Source organism: Ptychodera flava, chromosome 11 (assembly GCF_041260155.1).
Source record: "Ptychodera flava strain L36383 chromosome 11, AS_Pfla_20210202, whole genome shotgun sequence".
NCBI lineage: Eukaryota > Metazoa > Hemichordata > Enteropneusta > Ptychoderidae > Ptychodera > Ptychodera flava.
The window spans coordinates 10455917-10475866 of NC_091938.1; the positions used below are offsets into that span (position 1 = coordinate 10455917).

Consider the following 19950-nt stretch of genomic DNA (forward strand, 5'->3'; position numbering starts at 1 on the left):
AGTAATCAGTCCAAGCCCTTTAGAACTCGTAATGTGTTAATCAATCTATGACATTGTTTGCGGAATATGTATAAGCGACTGCGTCATCACTGGGTTTTTATGCCTTATATTTTGGTAGATTTAGAGTGTGTTCTTATTAAGATTGATGCAAAGGAGGCTGAAAGAAGTCCTTCTCCCACTAGTCATGCCTAACAGACAGGTGCTCAGGATCTTTACTCATTCAAAGCATTGACTTCACGAATACTTTCAGTTCGTTTCAACGTCGTGGTCTTTATTTGTATAGAGACGATCTTGATAGATGCCACCGGCCGAGTCACTGCTCCTCCCACGTCGTGCTGTGTCTTAGAATAAAGTGAGATTGTTGATCGTCATGTATAGTACCGTGAAAGCATGAGGTTTTAACAATGCGAAATATACAATATATGAATTAAAGATGAAATAATTCATCCAATTATAAATATCAATACATTTATTTAATCATTAAAAAACGTACAATTTGCATGCCATCATTAATATTCATAAGTGATATGTTACAAACCAATTCCATGAAATGCTCATGTTTATTCACTACATGAAGACTACCTTCGTTTTTATTACTATTATTGAAAGATATGTTGTCTTCAATAAAGTATCAATGTTGTTTTCAAAACAAACTCGTAAGAGACAATTAATGTCTTTGTGGACGTCGCAGCGGATTAGGCGTATGTACTAAAAGAAACAGCAGAAAGTGCGAATTCAGTTTCATATTACCTTGATCTGTTTATCCGAATAAGACATCATGTTCTGTACACCAAGCTTTATGACAAGAGGGACGATTTTAATTTTCAAATTATCAACTTTCCCTATTTGTCGAGCAACATTCCATCTGCTCCAGTGTTATGGTGTACATGTCTCACAGCTCCTTAGATACTGTAGAGCTTGCGAGTCATATGATGACTTTCGAGAACGACATGCTTCATTGGCTTTTAAGTTAGTGAGACAGGGCTTCTCGGAAGTAAGATTTGCAAGATCTTTTAAAAAATTCTATGGTAGATATGGGGACATGGTTTCCAAATATGACACAACTGTTACGCAAATGATGCACGACAGTATTCCCAACTTTGACCTTGAGTTGCCATTGATTTTGACGTTTTAGGGCCATGCTTGACGGATGTAGCATGCTAGCCATTCCGGACACCTGGTACCACCACTAATGATTTTATTCGTGTTTCAACATGGTCCTTTATTATCTTGTAATTTTTTTCGTTTTGATATTCTATACTTAAGGACCTGGTAATTTATTACCTTGTATGATTTGGATTATTCAATTTGTTTTGAGGTCACATGGTATGCAAACTGACGTTTTATCACAATCATTGTGTTCTAACTATATTTTGGTGTTAACAACCGCTACATGCATAAACCTTTGTATGAGATAAGTGACCCCAGTAACAAGGGAAAGCACTGGGGGTAGGCTTCTCTACGGCGGCAAATTTAAGTTTGTCTGCAGACCTTGATCTGTAAAGTTTGTCCAAACAACTGAAACAAAAGTCCGATAACATATTCGATGACTGACAAATGGCGACACCTAATTCACTCCTTATCCTTACTTTCGAAGCAATATTCCAACAAATCCACCATATGCTTAGTATTTTGCCCATAGAATTCCGAAAAATGTGTGATAATACACTGATTTTCATGTAATTTATCGGCATTGCTCTCAACTATTAAATTCGTAGACATCATATCAAAAACTACACACGCCTGCCACTCATTGCAAGTGACAGCATATTTAACTCTAAAATTGACAATTGAGTAAATTCGTTGTATTACAGCAAGATTTGGCACTTTAGGCCAAGTATATACAGGTATAATATGCCAATGGTGTACAAACAGAGATTCCAGGCATCTGGTATTATCATTACGATATCGGTGATCAAGATTGTCCTTCATGCTCGTCGATATATTTCGTCTGATACAACCGGCAATTTTATAACGTCGAAAATTTACACCGAGCTTTATGACGAGAGGAGTGATTTTAATTTTCAAATTATCAACTTTCCCCACATGTCGAGCAACATTTCATCTGCTCCAGCGAATGGTGTATATGATTAACAGCTCCCTAGATACTGTAGAGCTTGCGAGTCATATGATGATTTTATAGAACGGCATGAAACATTCGCTTTTAAGTTAGTGAGATAGGGCTTCTCGGAAAGTAAACTTGCAAGATCTTTTAAGAAATTATATGGTAGATATGGAGACTTGGTTTCCAAATGTGACACAACTGTTACGCAAATGATACGTCACTGAGTTACCATTGATTTTGACACTTTAGCGCCATTCTTGACGGGTGTATCGTGCTAGCAGGGTACGTTTACCCATAACAGACACCTGGTACCACCACTAATGATTTTATTGGTGTTTCAACATGGTCCTTTATTATCTTGCAATTTTTTTCCTTTTTGATAGTATACTTAAGGCCCTGGTAATTTATTTTCTAGTATGATTTGGATTATTGGATTTGTTTTTAGATCATATGGTATGCAAACTGACGTCTTATTAAAATCAATGTGTTCTAACTATATTTTGGTGTTAACAACCGCTACATGCATAAACCTTTGTATGAGATAAGTGACCCCAGTAACAAGGGAAAGCACTGGGGGTAGGCTTCTCTACGGCAGCAAATTTAAGTTTGTCTGCAGACCTTGATCTGTAAAGTTTGTCCAAACAACTGAAACAAAAGTCCGATAACAAATTCGATGACTGACAAATGGCGACACCTAATTCACTCCTTATCCTTACTTTCGAAGCAATATTCCAACAAATCCACCATATGCTTAGTATTTTGCCCATAGAATTCCGAAAAATGTGTGATAATACACTGATTTTCATGTAATTTATCGGCATTGCTCTCAACTATTAAATTCGTAGACATCATATCAAAATACTACACACGCCTGCCACTCATTGCAAGTGACAGCATATTTAACTCTAAAATTGACAATTGAGTAAATTCGTTGTATTACAGCAAGGTTTGGCACTTTAGGCCAAATATTTACAGGTATGCCAACGATGTACACACAGACATTCCAGGCATCTGGTATTATCATTGTGATATTGGTGATCAAGATTGTCCTTCATGCTCGTTGATATTTTCGTCTGATACAGCAGACAACTTTATGACGTCGAAAATTTCAATTTTACAATTTGCTTCCACATCACAAAAAATGTTTCCTAGGTCGATTAAAATGAAATTCCGATGGAAAGATTGCTTTAGCTACGATTTCCTATGACTTATGTAACTTACAGTATAAACAAGAACAAAGCTGTGCTTTAAATGTTTTATATATAGTTACTTATTTTGATATTGCGATGGTTGCCACAGTGAATGCCGGTTCTCTTCAAAAAGCATTGATTAGGCTGAAGTCAGTTATGCAATTTTTTGAATTTTCACCTTGAGAGTTGAGAGTAAACCATGCCGTAAACCGAATAATGAATTCAAATCGAAAATGAGAAGCTCTGATTTCGAAAAGTGTACAGTCAAGAGTATATCCATTTTCATTTTCACCACTAGAGGGCAGTGAGCTCATCTGTTTCTCAGCATGGAATTCACTTTTTTTTATGTGATAACTTTTGGTATCCATATGGCAATTTTAATACCATCCATCTCAATGAACCCCTTCTTTTATGAAATATCTCGGAAATCATTTACAAGTACAAATATTTTACGGGCATTGACTAAATGTACGTTACCAAACCTGCACATTTGTAAGCGAGCTCAAACCAATCCATACTGCTCTTTAGTCCCTCAATGATCTCCATCTGGCAGCAGACAACTCCTAACCCACCCTAACACACATCTGCACTTATATGTATGCAACTACACATACTGGCAATAGAAATCTTATGGCCTATTCTTTTGTTCTTAATGGCACTTTCAAATTAAATAATCTTCTTTACTGAAAAAACTCTTGGTCCATCTTCCATATGGCATTGGCCATGTGCTTTTCTGAGTACGCCTTTTGTAATGGATGAATAAAATCACACCATTGAATTATGTTGACTTGTTCTACAGTTCAGCACGGGCCAAGTTTTCTATGCTCTAGCAAAAACAGTGGCACTTCCCTTTCTTGTCGATTGCATGTAACAGATTGCGACGAGATGGTTAATTGTTTTTGAACAAAGTCAATTTATTACATCAGTATAGTGTTTACAGTTCAAAAGAAGGTACAGTATGCATTCCATTGGACAGGGCATTCAATATTAAAGAAGGGTGCATAAATCATTTACTTAGAGACATGGGCAGTTTTTTTCAGGAAAAGATGCTTCGGTCGACAAGACATGCTAAACAACACCTCATTAGTGTAACACATGTCAGAACACTCGATTCTATATATTTCTAAAGCATTGCTAATCTTTGAATAGATGCTTTGGGATGGGATGACACAAACATGCTCTTATTTTCATCTTAAAACGGCAATAATAGATATTGTATGTCGCCCAACTATTATTGATTCTACTTTGCTGGGTTCATTATAAAATGAGCGTTGCTTGTGAGTTATAATTTCACATTTTCCGATAAGCAGTAGCACTTTACATCAATTTTAAAATTTTCATAGTTTCAATAGCTAATGCAAACATACGTTTCGTACTGTCCGACATCTAACTTATTAAAAAATTCGGTGTGGCAAAAGAAGTAAATACTTATTAAGGCTAGCATTCGATCCTGATTTGTTACCACTCGGAATAAAATAACTCAAACATGTCACCAGGGGTAGACTTGCCTGGTGAAAATAGAAAACCGACTCAGCAATCTGTCGACTAATAATATTACATTTAAAAATCCATAGTAGTGAGTAAAATTAGTGATTAAGTTTGATTATACTTATTTTAATTAGAATAAGCAACAAAACCTCATTTGAGTTATCCTCTCTGGTAGCCTATAGGGTTCAGAGAGAAAAAAGCAAGAAACGTCAACTTGCCTTTTAATGTTAAGAATTTTTAGCTATGATAAAATACATAAAGATTTGATGAAAGAGACATCTTGCAGTTTCTCATCTGCATGCTAGAGTGGCGATGTTCAAACATTGATGACAGATAGTCAAGACGCCCTCTTTCGGTCACATTTGCCTCATTATTGACCATTTCAAGAATCTCAACGATGAACCCAGTAGTCCATCTCGTTGAGTTTATCGAACAAAGCTGACTAAGTACATCAAATTACACAATATATTATTGATTAGTAGGATTAAATAATTGTTCGTGACATTTATTTTAATCATCTCTTTGTACTGACAGTATCCAATATAGCAACTTGATGTAAATACCACAAAACCTACAATTACCAAAAGACATTTCATGATTTCCACGAAGCTGCTAGCATGCAACGCAGTTTCAGAAAACCGGAAAAACGAAATTTGACGATAACCTTGCATATTTACCATGCAACGATCGACGTTGAGTATTAACATACAACAAAACCCCTTCCTGCGCACAAGTTCATGTGCAATCTGCCGCCTTGCATCGACTAACTCAAGGCCCATTCTTATCGTAAAACCAATCGACTAAATTACAATCGCTTTAAACGTTATTTTCACAGAGACGCACTTTCATTATAACCTAATTTCATCACGAATGTCACCAATAAAGACAATTGTTCACAACATAAATTCATACTGGATTGTCACATATGATGAAAATACAAATGATCGTCCTGTTTATCAAGATCTTGGTCTTTCTTTGAAGTTCTTCGGTTGAGTTTCGGTGCCAGATTCTCCATTGCTATATTCACAGTTTCTGAGACTTCGAAGATGTAACCATAGGAAAGAGACACCTAAACTTTACCTGTTTCCGTTGCGAATGACGTCATTGATATCTTTCACTTAGGATCCACCTTTACACACATCTTAGAATATGTGCTCTCGATATCCATTGAAACGGAGGATAAAATGTTTATGTGTTTTCTTCGAAGCACATAAACTTTCTTGCTATTAACGAGATGTTCTATTATATCCTCTGGTATATGACGTTTCAAAATGCTAGCTTTGATACTGGACTCGGGATTTCTATGGATATACGGGTAAGACGACGAACTACCGCTAGGCACATACTTTCGAATTGGAATCAGGAATCGTCAAGCACTTTTCTCATTGATCTGGTCATTATCATTCCACTTATGCATACGGTCATACTGATCACATGTATATGTACATCCACATGGTTGATGTCCACTTCGAAAAGTTCGCTCTTGAACATATAGTAATAGATGGGCATTTTCAGCGAAGTTATACTCGTTTGCCAGCGCACTGCGAGTACACACAATATACCCGTTTGGCCGATACGGAAATCAAACACCAACGCGAAATGACCTTTAACATGACCTCTGGCATGACCGATGACTTGTGCGCAAGCCAAAAGTAACGACAAATGGTGACATTGATGATGAACCACGTGGAAAGAAGTTCACTTCTGTGTGAATCATGGAGCACGAGTGTGACAAGGCAAGCGTGATCGGAGAGCAACAGACATTTCTTCCAACAACCTTCACAATATTTGCACCAGCACAGGTATGAATAATGGCAACATAAAAATAATGTACTTGAAGCTTCAAACTGTGATTGTTATGCAAAAGCCGTAATGTAGTTGAACAGGGTTTTAGATGCCGTGAGGAACATAGAACATGACAAAGACTATGTAAGTTTTAGATTTATTGAGTCTGTGACTTCAAGACTATTGTGCAAACATAATTTGGTCAGGTAAATGCAAATTTAGATATTAAAACTTGCTAACAAGTGAAGTGCATTCGAAACGAGAAACGCCACTTTGAAACAGTCACGGTAAAATGATATGAAGAAACGGATATCTACTTTACACTTTTAGTCTTATGTTCATATTGGAGAGGATTTCGATACAAGAGTTTTCTTTTATTTTGTGCATGAAAAACAAAGCATGACATGATGTGCTCTTTTAAACTGCGATGGTGAAATGAGTTGAGGTCATTGAAAGGTCATTGATCTCTGGTCAAACAAAGGTACAAGTACAGGGAATTGTTTCAGGATTATCATTTTTTGACGCAATTCCCTCTAAGTGTATTTCGATGCTCGCGTCATCCACTCCTATTCCCGGGGTCCACGCTTCACACAGAGGTGCAGACTCCTTCCAGAACTTCCTTGTTCCGGATCTGGTTGTAGTCACTCTTGGTTGACATCGGGATCGGAGACTCGGTCATGCTCACGTCCGTGTAGTGCGTATCCCGGAAGGTGGTGGATCGACCAAAACCACGCGGTTTCCATTCCTCGCAGCATGGTAGCTTTGCAGCAATCCAATTGATTGCTGGGATACGCCTGGAAAAGGTCAGTACAAACAATGTTTAGAAGGTTAAGTCAACATTTAGTGCCACGGTAGTAATGTGGCAGTCAGTGTATCGTCTTGTGGTTACAGAATGTTTATTAGAGAGAGCTGACATGTTTAGTCTTTAAATCGCTTCTTTGGTACCTTTGTACCAAGGTTTTTACAGTAATGACCATGTTAGTCCGTCTCTGTGTTGAATTGTCTGTCGAGTGAAGTGAAGACTTGACCATCCTCTTCTATAGTACCTAAATTTGTGGCTGTCAACATATAGAAGCAAACTGCGGAGGGGATATATATATATATATATATATATATATATATATATATATATATATATATATATATATATATATATATATATATAATAGATATGTGTGTTCTTACACCCATTTGTATGTCTGAATATACATATATATATATATATATATATATATATATATATATATATATACATACATACATACATACATACATACATACATACATACATACATACATACATACATACATACATACATACATACATACATACATACATACATACATACATACATACATACATACATACATACATACATACATACATACATACATACATAATACATACATACATACATACATACATACCTTAGCACGTACATTAATTATACATTTTATTTTACATTTTCACTTGCGTATTTTTTTATTCATACGTTTTATTTCTACCGATCCAATGGCACTTCACACAATTTAAACACAAAGAAAAGAATATTTCAAGCGTGATTTGGCCTTTAAATTTGCTATAGTGCCTTATCATAAGACAGATATTGAGGTACCGATGGAAGAACTTCAAGGCAAGGATTAGTGCTAAGCATGCTGTGACTTTCATGTAAAGAGGTGATACGCAGGGTTTGCCCAGAGAACATTAAATATGGTAAAAATAAGTTTAACCATCAGGAAAACATGGAAGAGGTTTCTATCTGTGTGATGTATGTAATAACACAGACGCAAGATCTTACGAAGACAAACAAATAACTTTCTACTCGCGGCAATCTCCCTCTGTGAAGGATACATTTGCTTTGTTTTTATAGCATGCGGGGCATATCGTGTGCCCAGCTATCTGAATGTACATGTATGGTCTTTGCGTCCAGAATCCTCACGCATTTTGTCATGGATATCGCCCTTTGGAACTAAGCATTAAATATTTCGCCAACACCTTATTAGTAATTTCATCGCGGTCAGAGAAGATATAAGATGTATGTAAGTAATTTGGTTCTTGATGCATGAGCTAAAATGGTGTTTTGAATCCGACGCATGGTCTCAGATAGTCGTTATTTTGCAGTAGCTTTAATCGGCAGAATGCTAACATCAAAAACGAAAGATGCACGACCAAAGTGAGTCACCAACAACTGGGATTTTCTTACGGATAAAGTATTAGTATATTGTTTGCTGCCATTTGAGACATCCTAAATAACAAACATAGGCAAGAGTAAGCAACGAAAAAACTATTAAGTGACAACCCAAATGTTAAATTATGTAATCGTTGAAGAAGTTCTCGGATGAGAGCTTATAAAAGCTTAATCACTGCAATAATAGAAGATGTTTCCCTGAGATACTTTAATCGTTTAACTTAACTTACACCTGGTTATTACTTTGATGTATATATAATCAGCATTTCCCCTGGACATGCAATTATGCAATCCTTACCAGAAAAATCCTCGAACCTTAAGATAGTTTGCGTTACTCTATCATAGTTTATTTTTCAAATGCTCTGTATATGAAATCTACCTTGCTTCGTTTTGCTACCGTTTTTGTCGAAGTGGCCATGTCGTCTCTCATAGTTGCTACAGCAACAGTGGTTACGGGACCATCGCCAGCACTTCAAGGCCTCACTGTTAGGAGCAGAATTTGCGATACGAACAACAAGCAATCGGCAATGTGTAAGCGAGCAGGGAAAAATTGTACGGCTATGTAGGAGATCAGACTTTATGTCTTAGCCGAGGTTAATATCTTGTTAGGGGATTTGTGTATATATTCAAGTGTTTAAAACAGGAAATCTTCATAGCAAGACATTTTTATATTTGCTCGGGAAATGGCGTGCTCATGCTTTGTACATATGGTTCAGTGTGTCTCATTATATGTAATGAATATGCTTCTAATAGATATTTGACAATGAATCGTGCTTTAGATAGGATTGAGAACGATGCATTTTTAAAGCACTGGTATTTATGCATCATGCACATGTTGCTATAGGTGCACCCCTCAACTAAATTAAATGAATGCATTTCAGTGAGTCTCTTTTTATTTGTGTTTGGCAATTATTCTACCTTAGTCTACACAATCGCACATTTTAGATGATGTAGGTCATGCACGTACTGTTCCACAGAGTTGATAAGAGTGCTTCTCCTCGGTACATGCATTTCTTACAAGGGAACAACAAATTACTGTATTCTACCTGTTCTGCAGGAAGCGTATGGCCTTTTGGAGATGTGACTTGTACTTCTTTTTTTGTATTTTTTTTATAGGTCATATCCCCTTTACGCCTTATACTTCATTGCAGGACAAACTGGTTTCGGTCCCAAGTTGCAGTTCGGTAATATGTATTGCGCACACTCAGTTATCGCAATCTGTGGTTAATACCCACTGTGAACATGCGCAGTACGTTTCCACCGTTTCATCTACGAATTGCACCATGGGCTTTTTTTATTCTATGAACATTTACTAGTAAAATTATATTACTTCGAGACACGTTTGCACCCGTGCAATACCTTTATGGAGAGTTTTTGTTGTATGGTGATACCTTTTGTCTTGTGTGTGAACTTTAGGGGAACGAGGCGACCTTAAACAAGGTACGCAGATGCTGCAAATTCTTCTAAAACGTCACAAAAAAAGAAAGAATAGCAAGGTTTAATCGCGAGAAACATACGATTAGTTCCATGTTAGGTTATTAAAAACGGGTTCATGCAGGAAGGGTTTAGGCAGGCAATTCGGTCTGTTTTGCGGAGGAAGTCCGGCTTTGTTAAGCCTTCTCTTTGCGAGGTACCAACTTCAAAGTGTGCATTTTTGAAGAACACACGTGCATGGAGGGCATCAGACAATCCACCGTGAATGATAATCGTGGTCATACTTATTTTCCATTTCTTAAGTAAATGTGTAGATTTCAGTGTGAAATATGACTCTGACTTACCTACAGCTAAACAAAACTCAAATATTATTTAAACTCTCATATATGTAATGTGACGATGGTAATGGTGGTAGTGGTGACATTATGGTAACTTAAAGTGGCCCTATTAACAACAGTGATAAATTCCATAGCAAGATAATTGTGCACATATTTAAGCACTGCTTTTCATCAATTGATTGCACGTGTATTTCCACGCTTAATGTTTGTGCCATTGTGTAATCTTCAAAGTGCTTGACAATGTTAACTTCCTACAATATAGGCTTGGTGTTCTCAAACACAACATGCAGTGTGAGGATCAACTAGTACTCACCGCAACTCCTTACAAATGTTGGTGCTGAAAAATCCGTATATGATGGGGTTGGTGGCGCTGTTCAGAGATGGGAGGTTCTGCACGATAATGTGGACGTTCATGGTGGTTTCGTTGTTGGGTATCAGTTTATACGTTTTCAAGATGATCCACAGAGTGAACGGGCTCCAACAAAGTATAAATGCTGTGCAGAAGTGAACCAAGCTTAATTATTATTCAATCTAAGATATCATTTATAGTAATGAGCTTTCAAAATATCAATGGCTGCATGATGAGCACACTTGTGTACTTTAATGTATTTCCATGTGTCACTTGTAATGACAAAACATCTTCATCCCCACTTCTCTTTGTCTTCAACTGTCTATGATGGAATTTAGACCTAAACTTCACACAGCCACACAAACACATACGTACGCACATATCTACCTACGTTCTTAAGCTTACATACATCCATAAATCCATAAATACATACATACATACATACATACATACATACATACATACATACATACATACATAAATACATACATACATACATACATACATACATACATACATACATACATACATACATACATACATACATACATACATACATACATACATACATACATACATACATACATACATACATACATACATACATACATACATTGACACAAACAAAAGTCGAAAAACATGTTTTGCGCATGCTGACAAAGTTACCTTTACTTACAAACGACAATACACAGTGTCATCTTTATAGTTTTGATCTTAGCCTTTGGTATTAATCCTCGGGAGCTTGCACTTCTCTTGGCGCTTATCCCACCAGACGACTTGTAGATGCCTGCCGATAGAAATAGAATATTGTTTTAATTGGTGCACAGATGACTTGTTGTAATTATTGCAGGTAGACATACAGCCCGTCGCGTCTTCCGCCCTTTTAGAAAAAGTTGGTGACCAGGTGACAGGTAATTAGGCACATCGACAAGTCCGAAAGACAGAAAGGAATACTAACCATAAACACCAACACATCGACATATGCTGTCGCAACGTGCAATTTATGTTTGATTACAGGGAATTGGAGAAACGGGAAGTTTTGCAGTAATATATCCATAAAACGGATTCAAGAATCCCTGACCTTCAGATAAGGCTTGGTTTAAAAGCATCCGCAGAATCATCAAATTTTGCTTCCTAACTTATGAGTAAAGCACAAAGTAGCCGTCCATGAAGATTGATAGCATTTTAGTAAATAGCATAAGATTTGAAGATTGATGAACTAGATCCTGTCAAGAACATATCTTGTGAATATTCTTCAAAGTTATGTATTTCACATTAGAGGTGATACATAAATAATATCGGGTGATAAATTTTTCTCGTCGTGAATTACTGCCTCCGATAATTGTTGGGCCGATGTTGTTAATCAGACTTTACTTTGTTAAGACGCGAACTGTTATACCATTCACGTGTAGGTTCGACTGACAGAATACTGAACCACAACAACATGCGCCCTCTGTGTCGTGTTTCTGAATATTCATTTTGAGCAGCTTGTCGTAATGTCTGTAACTGAAGTTTCATGCATCTTGCAATCTCCAGATTAAAAAATCTAACCTTTCTTCAAGTTTTTCCTGTCATTTACATGGTGGGGGTGTACCAGTTTACTACAGTCTTTGGTAATATTAAAGTTCGATTAATAATACTTGTTTCGGTGGCGACATTTTGTGACAAACTAAGAACGTGCCTTTAAAGTCGGTTGCTTATGTTATACTTATTGTTCTTGTATTAATGGTCCCTTCCATATCACATGATGCAAGCTCCACCAAGCCTTGAGCTTTATTGCCATAATGCAAATTACATGGGCAACTTCCTGTACTATTCTTATCGGTTTTTGTAAACAATCGCGTGAGTTATAAATGGCGAAAATAGCTTTTCGGGGTAAGTGACCACAAAGCTAGCACATCTGTGAAAATTATCCTCGGTGAACTTCCCCTTTAAGTAACAGATATTATCACTTTGTACTTAGAGTAATGTTATTACTTATAAATCTCTACCTTTGGCATCTATAAACCCCGCAAGGACATCGGTTTACTTGTATACAGGTGTCCTCGAGGGAAATTACAGTGCTAGATGCTAAAAGCAGAGCGTTGTAAATAATAACAAAAATTACTTGAAGTACAATGTAATACTACATATTACCATTCTTCTCCTGATCTTTGGCTGGTCTTCTTCTGGGAGAAACAAGGTCTTTACTCTTCTGCCAAATTGTGGCGATGATGATCGAGTAGCACGCCGTTATGATTATCAAAGGAATGAAAAACAAGAGGCAGGCGAGAACCAAGGTATATGGTTTCATGGACGATTCCGCATTAGGCAGGTCCAACCAGCACTGGACTTCCCCGCTCGGTAAAGCCGTCTCTTTGAAAAAGATGGGGCTCGGTATGGCCAGGATGAAAGCCACAACCCACATGGTGACGACCATTATAGTGGAGCGTTTGTCTGTGGGAGACAGACAGATAGACATACAGACGGACAGAGACACAGACAGAGACACAGACAGACAGACACACACACAGACAAAAAGAGATTCCTGTTTAGTTTTTCAAGATACTTACAGTATGGTGTCGCATGTATGAATATTATAGTTTATGGTGATTTGTAAACGCGCGAAACGCGTATTTTTTCCGAAGCACAAATTTGCAGACACGAAACACGGCGTCAGTGGAAATTTCTTAGCAGGCAGATCCATTAGCATTGAGAAACGAAGAGATTTGAAGAGTCATGTCAAGATCTGGATTCGATCAAATTGGATCGGAAGAGGGTCTCGATCTGACAAAAACACGCAACATGATAAAGGAAATGAAAATCAGTAGAGCATGTGTGACTTGCCAGAACATTCTATTCTTAAAGTGGGGAGGAAGCACGTCGGACAACATTAGGTAATAATGTAAGGGCATTTCCAAAAGATTAGAACGCAGTTATTTAAGCATGCATCATCATTTCCGACTGCGCTCCAAAAAACCGGATGCCACTAAAACACACTAAAATGTAAGACGATCTCATTTTTTAATAGTTTTTTATGATTAAGAGGAAAGTACAATATGAGGCATATGCATCTGTAGTCCGCGATAGTACGCAAACAACCCACAAAAACATGAAATACATGCATGTATCTTTAATGGAGACGACTGTCCAGTACATAATCACTAAGTGACATTATCGTCTTTTCAGAGTCGTTTTATTGAGGTCAAAGGTTGACAACACCTCGGCATTCTCGATCGTGCCCTGTGCTGTTGAACCAAAACATTATCGCGTGCACAGAACAACAGACTTGCCAACAAGATGTCAAACAAACTAAAATTCAGCTTGGTCGGATTTTAGAGGTTGACATCCGCTGATTAACTACCTTGGATTAATACATAATGGTGAGGAAGCTAAAGGGTTATATTGGCGATTGGGGTTAGCACGTAGAAGAGCAACAATATATATCAATTGCAGTCACTGATTTACTGGCTTTTGTTAAAATGTGTCGAAAAAAGATATCACGACGAAGCGAAAGACTGGCATGTGCAGCGCTACATTAAACCTATTGTAAATTTAGATCACCATTTACTGATTAATCAACACTGGTTTGCCAGAGTAATCAATGTAGTCTATCGAAAAATTCATAGTTTGTTCGTATGAAAAAGCGGATTGTGATGTGAAATGATAACAGGTTTCTTTCCTGTGAAAACGTCAACGTATTACGTTAATAGAGGACGTCGAAATGGGGTGGTATATTTTATATCGGGGTTCTCTGCAAGAGGATAATAATTGTTGGAGGTAAACATGCTCCTCGCTAACTACTTAACGAAACATAGGAATAGCTAAAATATCCATTTTACGAAGGGTTTCACTTACCACTGCCGGAAAAGTTCATAGGGTGAACAATAGCATTATAGCGATCGAGGCTGAGGGCCACTAACTGATAAGTCGAGGCATATACCACAGTTGCCTGGGGAAAGAAAGAAATAGAAAGATTACTCAAAAAAAAGCTTATAACTGTTATCCGTTTTCAGCATATCTAAGTAATTGCATCTTTGTTGAATTGATTTGAATTTTTAAAGCAAACCGTAGAGGATATGCATGATGAAATTCCTGCGGAGAAGTAACCAAATTTCGACCTCTTTCTTTTATGCTACGTCCGATTAAATTATCAACATCAATAAACATAGTTTGAAGAAGTACACAGCCGCCAGTGCCAGGTGCATTATCTGATATTTTACCGCATATAAAAGAGTGTTGCTACGTTAAAATTAATACATCAGAAATGACCTGCGATGAAATTTTCACTTAGATCACACTGAGTATGTCATATCCGCCAGAGTATTCCTAACTGTTGAACTCACCTGCAAGTACCGGACCAATTTGCAAATAACGTCACCCCCGTAGAAATCGACGGTGTATCTGTGCACAATGTCCGGAAATATATTGAAAACCCCGACCAACAAGTCTGGAACGAAATAAAATGTATACACTTCAATTAGCAGTAAGGAGCATCAAATGCAAATCAACCGATACTCATATTCATTAGTCAAGAGCTATCCAAAAGTTATGCAGTTTCCATTAGAGTCATTCTTTCGGTCAGGCGTAGGACATCAAGTTTATACTTTATACAAATGTGTCTCCCAACAATTTAAATGAATTGTGTCCTGAAAGACTAAGGGACGCATAAGACCTTTTGTACGAATAAAGGGTATTTTAACTGTAAACTATATCTGCATATACCAATCATATATTGCATGGTATCAATATACATATGCCAGCATTTACTTAGTCATTTTAATCGCCCTACGTTTTGTTCGAAGAATACCGTCGGGTTGTTCTAATTTCCTTCTTTATATTTTTTATTTTAGTATTTATCTTCAGGCAAACTTTAATGACTTACAATGCTCCCAATAATGGTAGTTCTAGAGTCGGGCATTACCACCCAAGACTTCCTAATCCAGAAGGCTTTCACGTCTTACATTCACTTTTCTGACTTTTTTCCTTAATATAATGTGCCATTAAAACTGAGTAGATTCTCTATTCTATAAGACAAAAGTTTTTTTTTTTAATTTGTTTCGAATTTGAGAGGCGTACCAACGCTGAGAACTAGAAAATCGCGAGCTTACTACAACAGTGATATCTTTTGCGAAAAAATGTCGTTTCCTCATGAAGTGACGTTGTTCTTATTAGTCTTAGGATTATTGAGAAGATCATTAAATGTCTGTGCTTGTGCGCATGTGTAGACATCACTTGCGTCTTCGATGTGCGCACGTGCTTGATAAAATTTACCTGTATCCCCCTCGCTATAAAGAATAACGATCGGCCGGCCGGGATCCATGGATCTCACGACACGATTTCATGTAATTGTTTTACAAATTTACAACCCGTGAACTGTTGATATTCAATCTAACTGGCATATATCAGGCGGCGATGTTTTCACTGTAGGTAATGCCATTTCACCGCGATAGCCGTAAATCATTTGTAGATAAAACAGAGACAGCTAATATCGCTTAGCTCATTTTCAAACACAATTGCCACGGCAATATCGACCACCAACTGTCCCAAAACCTGCGGTATAATGCTGGATTGCCTCCATCGATTGATATCAGTCCTAGCGTCTTCTATTACCTCCTCTGGGTCGTTTAAAATGGAACGCCCGACATATCTGCTGTCTTTCCGTTTCGACTACATCCTCTGTTGCTGCGGGCAGTTGTTCTCATTCTAATATGGCTACGCTCTCCTTAAAGCATACGAATGCACGCACTGGCTAGTGGAAATTGACCAAGAGGGATTGGATTGCGGTCGTGTCTGCATACAGGGCATTTAACCGCAAAGATGGGTTGATAAAAAAATCTTCCCCTCTAAAAAGGGGATCGTAGAAGACTGCTTTTTTTGATCAAACGCTGTTTTTGTGGTAAGCGCTGGCTACAAAATCGGCAATGAGCCGCTCAAAACAAGCAATCGTGCATATATTAAGTAGAATTATATATATATATATATATATATATATATATATATATATATATATATATATATATATATATATATATATATATATATATATATATATATATAAATGTGTGTGTGTACCAGATTGACCGGCTGTGATGCGTACATGTATATAAGTCGTACAGCCTGTATTTAACAGAGAAAATGCTAATATGCATTGCTAACAAATCTAAATAACAAAGCAAAATTTCTAATCGAAATTGAACAACAGCAATATTTATTGTATTTCAAATTGTCGACACGCGAAAACATTTTACTTGCTGAACGTACGATACGCCTAGCTATTAAAACCGATTCGACCCAGCACGAATATGTGTTGTTTCGATAATAATAAAAATGCAATGATAAAATAAAAAACGTTAGAAAGTCGCTCGAGTGGTGACTATTGTAGAGGAAATGAGCGGAGGAAGTTAAGATACTTACCTGCTATGGCTAGATTCATTATAAAGAAATTCATCTTCGATTTTTTGTGCCTTACAAGGGACACGGACACAAGAACGATCGAGTTGCCGATCACGACGAACACGAATAAAATCCACAGGGTTATTAACTGTTCAGTCTGAAAGACAAATACGATCGGTATAAGTTTAGTTATGGTTTAACACACGTTTGTTTATGGAATAAAATTAACGCCTCTATCACAAGTTTTCTGTAGTCAAAAGTTGATGCCGTCAGCTCGCCTTAGCTCGCCAGGGCACAAATCAAAGAACAATCTTAATTTTAGGCTGTGACAAACACTTGTGTTAATGATAATAAGCGATCACTCACATTGAACGGACAAGTCCGACTAAAAAGTATTATTATCACGAAGCAGTCATAACTTCTGGATGAAACAAATAGAATCCGCACCATTATTTTTTTAAATGTAGTGGGATCTTGAAAATGTCTAAACATGTAAACTCAACTGGTCGCCTGGGTTGTGCCACAAAAAATCGAAAAACACTGTTACAGCTTTTTTACCATTACGTCAACCGTTCCTAAAGTACCTATGATTTGAATCACGACAAAATCTGAGACTTGCTTTTGCAAAGAGGAGATATTAAAATATCTAGTTCTTTTTCTTTTAAGTGACAGGTTTCTTCAACAGGTCTAGCCATGTGTAAAATGTATTACCAAAGTTATTCGAAAGCATTGGAGGTTGAAATTAACCTGGGAAGAAGATTGTTCTGCCTAAGACGACAGCATGGGTATTTTAAGGCGATCTTCGATGGACGATAACTCTTTATATGATAATCTTCATAACTTCGGGTCGCGTTTCTATTCGACACACAGAAACCTTACCTAAATTTTAAACATCTAACGATTTCACTAGCAAATTAGCCCTAATTGCTGAAACGTGGCATTAAAAATTGCCACAGTCTTTTTCGATTACATGATGCGGGATATAAACTTAATGTTTTACACCAACAAAACCGACAGTGTAATGTATATTGTTTACTGAAGGTTTCACAATGAGTCCATACGAATCACCAACATTTTTTGTAATATTTTTGAGTATATTAAATAAATCAACGAGATGCATTATGCCTTGGTGACCGATACGGTACATTTATTAAACAAGTGACGTAATCTTGACGTCAACACCTGCAACGAGGCTTGAACCCAAAAAGGTTGTTTATCGACGGACATAACAACGACAGATGCTAAATTCCCTTCGTTCTTCATGTATTACAAACTGTCCATGTGCTTAATTTACCATCTATACAATAATCGCCAAAAAGGTTCAGGACTCACCGCTTTAATTATAAATCGGACATAGGAGCTACGCGATATTTAAGAAGGACAAAACATAGATAAGCAGAATTATTATTAAAATAGGTGATTTTCACTGACGTCTTTGCTTGGCACTTATTGATTTTTGTCGATGAAACCTGAGAAATCGGTATAGTCGAACTTTATTTTGCATATAAAATGCATTTTTCCTCAACCAAGACCGGTGACGTTTGCAACCTATCATACACGCACATTCATATAATTATGATTCAGCTAAATGTGTTCATTGTCTGCGCATATATGGCTCTCAAAGAATTGCCCGTCCTTTTAACGAGACATGTAGATATATTGATGATCTCAAGGACTTGAAGAACCAATTAGTACGAGTACCAAATTCAGAATGATTATCCGGATTAGTTAAAGGTTACGAAAGCAACAGAAGCGTGCGTTCAGCTTTACCTTGATCTGCTTATTCGACAGACAAACAACATTACTGAGCTTTTGACAAGAGAGAAGGACATAATATTGACGTTCTACGTTCTCCTTATTTTTCCCATGAATATTCCGGCAGTTCGCTTTCATTTACATATATTTAACTTAACTTGAGGTACGGTTACAGTAGAACCTGTGATTTATAAAGCGATTTTCGGGCATGGCATACATCATAGGTAGTGAAGCTAGCTGCTGAGACAGAATAACGCCAGATTCGGATGATTTTAAATACTTTATGACCAACTTTATGACCAACATCAAGACATGTCGAAATATGATGCAGTTGTCACTGCGATGAGTAGCGGCATTCTTTACTATGACTGCAAATGCTTCGCAGATAAATGGCTTTACTGGACCACCGGGATATACTCTGAAATTGGCATTGATGAATGTCGGAGGAAAGCAATGTACGTCTACGATTGCCGGACTCCTATTATCACCTCTGATATGTGTTACTTGTGGTCTTAAGATTGTCTTTCTCTGCTTTCATTATTCCGTGCTGCTTTTTGACCAAGGTTATTTTATTATCTGCCATTATCAGATTTTGTTTAGTATGAAGTTACCTTGTTGTAATGGTTATAAGTACTTTGTGTTTCAAACCTGCTACAAATCATTTTTGAAGTCAGCACTTCCTCAAAATTCGATTTGAAATTAAGATTGTACAGTTGATGGCTTCTGTAGTTTTTAGAGCGTTGTTGACTGCTAGCATGATTTTCGCAACGTTAATTCACTTTTCAACCTACGGGTTTTAATCTGTTGTGTTTGCACTTCTAAGGTTCTAGCAATTCCAACGTCAAGATTTGCCGAAGGTTTGGTGCGTGTTTCTTGCAATCTACGGCGTTTGGCATCACCATTTCAGGGCAGTGGGTATAACAGAACCAGTGAAGGAGATAGTCTCGCATCATTGCACACGAGTGCTTCCTCGGTTAATACA

General features: G+C 37.2%; 1 protein-coding gene across 24 annotated transcripts in view; it reads right to left on the reverse strand.

The window, feature by feature from the left end:
- Positions 1 to 4148: 4148 nt before the first annotated feature.
- Positions 4149 to 19950, reverse strand: part of LOC139143493 (neuropeptide S receptor-like) — a 215979-nt gene continuing 200177 nt past the window's right edge. For 11 of the 24 annotated variants that reach the window (XM_070713861.1, XM_070713857.1, XM_070713862.1 and 8 more), the window contains 9 exons: positions 17235 to 17370; positions 15164 to 15267; positions 14676 to 14769; positions 12975 to 13274; positions 11515 to 11625; positions 10803 to 10983; positions 10109 to 10180; positions 9097 to 9200; positions 4149 to 7322 (listed from right to left, as the gene is read on the reverse strand). In XM_070713861.1, the coding sequence (XP_070569962.1) occupies positions 7210 to 7322; positions 9097 to 9200; positions 10109 to 10180; positions 10803 to 10983; positions 11515 to 11625; positions 12975 to 13274; positions 14676 to 14769; positions 15164 to 15267; positions 17235 to 17370 (1215 nt within the window). In that variant the 3' untranslated portion in view covers positions 4149 to 7209. Of the gene's footprint in view, positions 7323 to 9096; positions 9201 to 10076; positions 10181 to 10802; positions 10984 to 11514; positions 11626 to 12974; positions 13275 to 14675; positions 14770 to 15163; positions 15268 to 17234; positions 17371 to 19950 lie in introns of all 24 variants that reach the window. The other 13 variants (XM_070713877.1, XM_070713873.1, XM_070713875.1 and 10 more) reach the window with 3 other exon arrangements.